We start from the raw sequence: 3,894 nt of genomic DNA, 5'->3' as shown, positions 1-3,894 counted from the left end.
TAACAGGATCCTTCCAGCAACTACTACAAAAACAACACTAGCTCAGGAAGGTTATAAACATGTGTGTCACCCACTTTAATGAGGGGCTAAGGAAAAAAAGAGGGGAAAGAAAGAGTGGGTAGGTAGCAGTGAGAGGGTGGAATATACATATAGGATGATACATAACCCTCAACGAACAAACTACTTAGTTTTCTCAGGGTGCTCATCACCACAATCCTACCTTGGTCTGTTTTGTCTTGATTTGCAAATTCCACTGTATATTTGGAGCAATCTAGACCCAAGAGTTCCTGCTGCTGTTTTAAAATTTCATCCATCAGCCTTGCGTTATTCCTCTTGAAGATTCCTTAAAAAACCCATAACAAAATATAAGTCACTTCAGTTTCCACTTTTCAGAAAGAATGTTGTGAAAATAGAGAAAAGAAACAGGCAGTAAACACTAGTTTTAAACCAGACTCAACAAGATTAATAAATAACTGAAGCAGATGATACTACATAAATCTGGCTTCATGGTGACCTTGGAAGAGAAAGTTAACTACATACAACTTTAGATCTGGTATATGCTGCTATTGTTCTTGACATAGCTGAACCACTATGCAGTGACATTTGATAGTTCTTTAAAAAGCAGAACACTCACTTTACTGCTAGAATGCTCTAATTCTATGACCAATTTACCATTTCCACATCAGATGCAAGTTAGAGACAGAGATGATGTACAAACAAGCAGAAGCAAGGAATTCCCATGTTCTAATGCTAGCCTTGCACCAGCTCCCTCTGTGGCCTGAGACAAATGAAACCTTGTATCAAGACAAATAGTGCAAGGCAAGCTCAGCTGTAAAGCTAGGGGACACAGCATAACCTCTTACATATTCTTAACAGCTTTACAAGAATCAATGTTTGTAAAATACACTGTAGACTAAATTATGAGAAATGAGGCTAGGGCAGATGAATGTTAGAGGCAACACAAACAATTATCAGAATAGCAGCCGTGTTAGTCTGTATCCGCAAAAAGAACAGGAGTACTCCTGTTCCTTTTACAAACAATTATAATTTTTACAGTCAGATTTCACAGCCAATACTGACAGTACAGGCCTATATTTATTACAGCATATTGGGATCAACTCACTATTTGACACTTAGGAGAATAATACTACCCATTTTATTACAAAAATTCACTGCTCAAAACTTCATTAGTGTTTAAAGTTGACCACCAGTGCCTCATACACTTTACTTCATTTCTTGGTTTTCAGAGGTTTAAGAACACACCAACCTCAGCCCACTTTAGCTCTGCTCCTAGGAGCTGGCAAGAGCCACGGGGAATATATTGAAAGTATGTTTCAGCCAGGGCTACTCTACAATAAGAACAGGTACCTAAGGAATGATGAAGTAAGCATACCATTTTATGCAATGTGGTATGCCTTACAGAATTGTATTCTTTTCTTCATCTGCATGCACTCCAGCTGATCTTCACTGTTTTAGGGACTGCTGCATTGACTGGTGCAAAGATTACTTGCAGTAGTTTACCACAGCTCACACTGCAGTATGAGGAGAAGTACATCTACATCCAAAGAGATCACGAATCCTTCATTTCTGTGCTGAGTTATGTAGGTTGCACAAGCAGAAAAGCACAACAGCCAATTCTTGCTGTGGGGTTTTGTAGAACTCAAACCATAGGACAGTACACTTCAAGGAGGACGTAAGTGCAGGTAATGTTCTCAAGAGACTAAGATAAAGGTCAAGGAACAGTAATAGTTGGAATGCTGATGTTTTTGCAGAACAGATTAAGTTCAGGCCAGGCATAGCCAGTTTTGTTCACTAAGCCTGTTCTAAATGCAGAGTTTGCCTTAGTGAGGACAGAGGTTTTCCTACCATACCCATATATTTTGATATCTGGAAAAATAGTGTGCTATGCTGTCAGCCTGGAAAGGGGCTTCACTCAGAGGGCAGGGTTTCAGTTCCAGCGTGGGTCTGGTAGGTACCTTAATGCTTTATATCCTGGTATTTTAAGGTTTAACCATACATGCGCTTGATGTTTTGGAAGGGTACGAGACATGGCTGGTCACTCTTAACTGTGAATTAACCAAGTTTTTTTTAAACAGTGAATTCAGAAGTGAAAGTGGTTCTAGTAGTAAGAGGGCACAAAGTCTTCCTGGAAACACCTTGCTACCACTAAGCTACCGGGTTTATCCTCTTCCTTGTTCCTCCATGTCCCCAGTAGGGGTTGAGAGACCTTTGAGAAAACAGACTGTGGGCTGGCTGCAAGGAGCACATCTACCAGCTGGAGGCACCAAGGAGTGGAGATGGACACCAGACTCCATTTTGAAAGAAAGAGCTCACCAAAACCCTTTTCAGCTAGGACTGCAGAGACATGTGAAATGGTTTGTTCATCTCAGTAGGATGTTCTCAAATGAATCACATGTCACAGAGATTAATACAATCTGACAATAGTTCTGAAAGGTGTCAGATGACCCATTTAACTCAATGGGTGTTCTTCTCCCCATCATGAAGTCTACCCCAGCCCTTGTTGTAGGATGTTAGTTTTCATATGCACAGTGAGATGTTGAAAATTAAAAGAAGCTCAATGTGATGGGTGTATGTTGATAATCCCCTTGCCCAAATTACACTAAAATTGTGTAATCCTTTTGAGGTTTAGAGTGTGTTGCCCCTTTAAATCTTTTCACTGAGGGGGGAAGTGCTGATTGTTCNCTTCTGAAAGGCAGCAACAGTTGATGTAAGCAACACAATGTCTATACTGACACTGTGTCGACCTAACTAAATCAACCTCTTGCAGAACTGAAGTTATTAAGTCAGCAGAGTGGGAGAGCTACATCAGTGAAACCTGAATTTTAGAGAAGATATTTAGAGTTAGGTTGATTTAAGTTGCCTTATGTCTATCTAACTGTAGTGTAGCCCAGGGCTTAGATAACATGTCTATACATTGCCCAGTACAGTGGGGTCTCTGAATGTTATTTAACACAAATATTGCATTGAAAAGAGAGAGGAAACTGATGCTGCAGTCTAAAACCAAAATCACCAGCAAGACTTTGCCATGCTATCTACCAAGAGAAGAATAAATAAGGGAGCAGGTGGAGAAGCAGAAGCATCTAGATGCATGGGACAAGAGGAACATGATACTCATTGTTAGCAAGTCTTTACTACTGGAAGAGGAGATGGGCAACAAGACAGTCTTGCACCCTGAAGATCCAAGGAACTCCTGTTGTATGCCGTATAACATTAATAAAGTACACATTCGAGACACTGAAATTCACCCCAGAATTCTTGCAGTTGAGGAAATGAAAAACTTTAAAATGTCTTTTTCAGAAGAACTACCAATAAATAGAAACTTCTGAGGCAGAAGCTGGCTGGCACACTAAAAGGAATGTATCCCTTCTCTCAGGAAATATTCTAAAGCAGTACTGCAAATCTGGTGAGAGAACCCTGTGAGTGTAAAGTAAAGAACTGAATGACTCAAGCAGTAAAAGACTAATTTTAAAATTACTGGGTGTCTCACATTCATAATAATAGGATACAACTTGATGACTGTACTTTTTAAGTAACAATCTGTTTGGCAAGTAGCAGTTCTTACAAGTACAGTATTTGTCTTTACAAATGCATTCCTTGAGTAGCACAATAGTATTGTTAGTCTGGCACTATATTGTTACAATACCAATGTTATATACCCAATCAGACAGTTGCACTTTGCAGCAGCTTACCCAGTGCCTTAAAAACACTTGCGGAGAAGTTTATATACTGAGGCCCTCAGTTACAGGCTGTCCCTCTTGCACATGGAGGTCTCTATCTTATCAAGAAAGCAAATATGTTTAGACATGTCAGCTAGTTAGCTAAAACAATGAGGAGTCTTGTGGCACCTTAGAGACTAACAAATTTATTTGGGTA

At 39.8% G+C, this 3,894-nt stretch overlaps 1 protein-coding gene across 1 annotated transcript in view; it reads right to left on the bottom strand.

The window, feature by feature from the left end:
* Positions 1 to 3,894, bottom strand: part of NUS1 (NUS1 dehydrodolichyl diphosphate synthase subunit) — a 43,957-nt gene that overhangs the window by 26,825 nt on the left and 13,238 nt on the right. The window contains exon 3 of the mRNA XM_075063900.1: positions 221 to 343. Coding sequence (XP_074920001.1) covers positions 221 to 343 — 123 coding nt within the window. The remainder of the gene's footprint in view (positions 1 to 220; positions 344 to 3,894) is intronic.

This window comes from Chelonoidis abingdonii, chromosome 3 (genome assembly GCF_003597395.2).
Source record: "Chelonoidis abingdonii isolate Lonesome George chromosome 3, CheloAbing_2.0, whole genome shotgun sequence".
NCBI classification, from domain to species: Eukaryota; Metazoa; Chordata; order Testudines; family Testudinidae; genus Chelonoidis; species Chelonoidis abingdonii.
The sequence above is the reverse complement of the archived record's forward strand: the minus strand, read 5'-3'. Positions and strand labels throughout refer to the sequence as shown.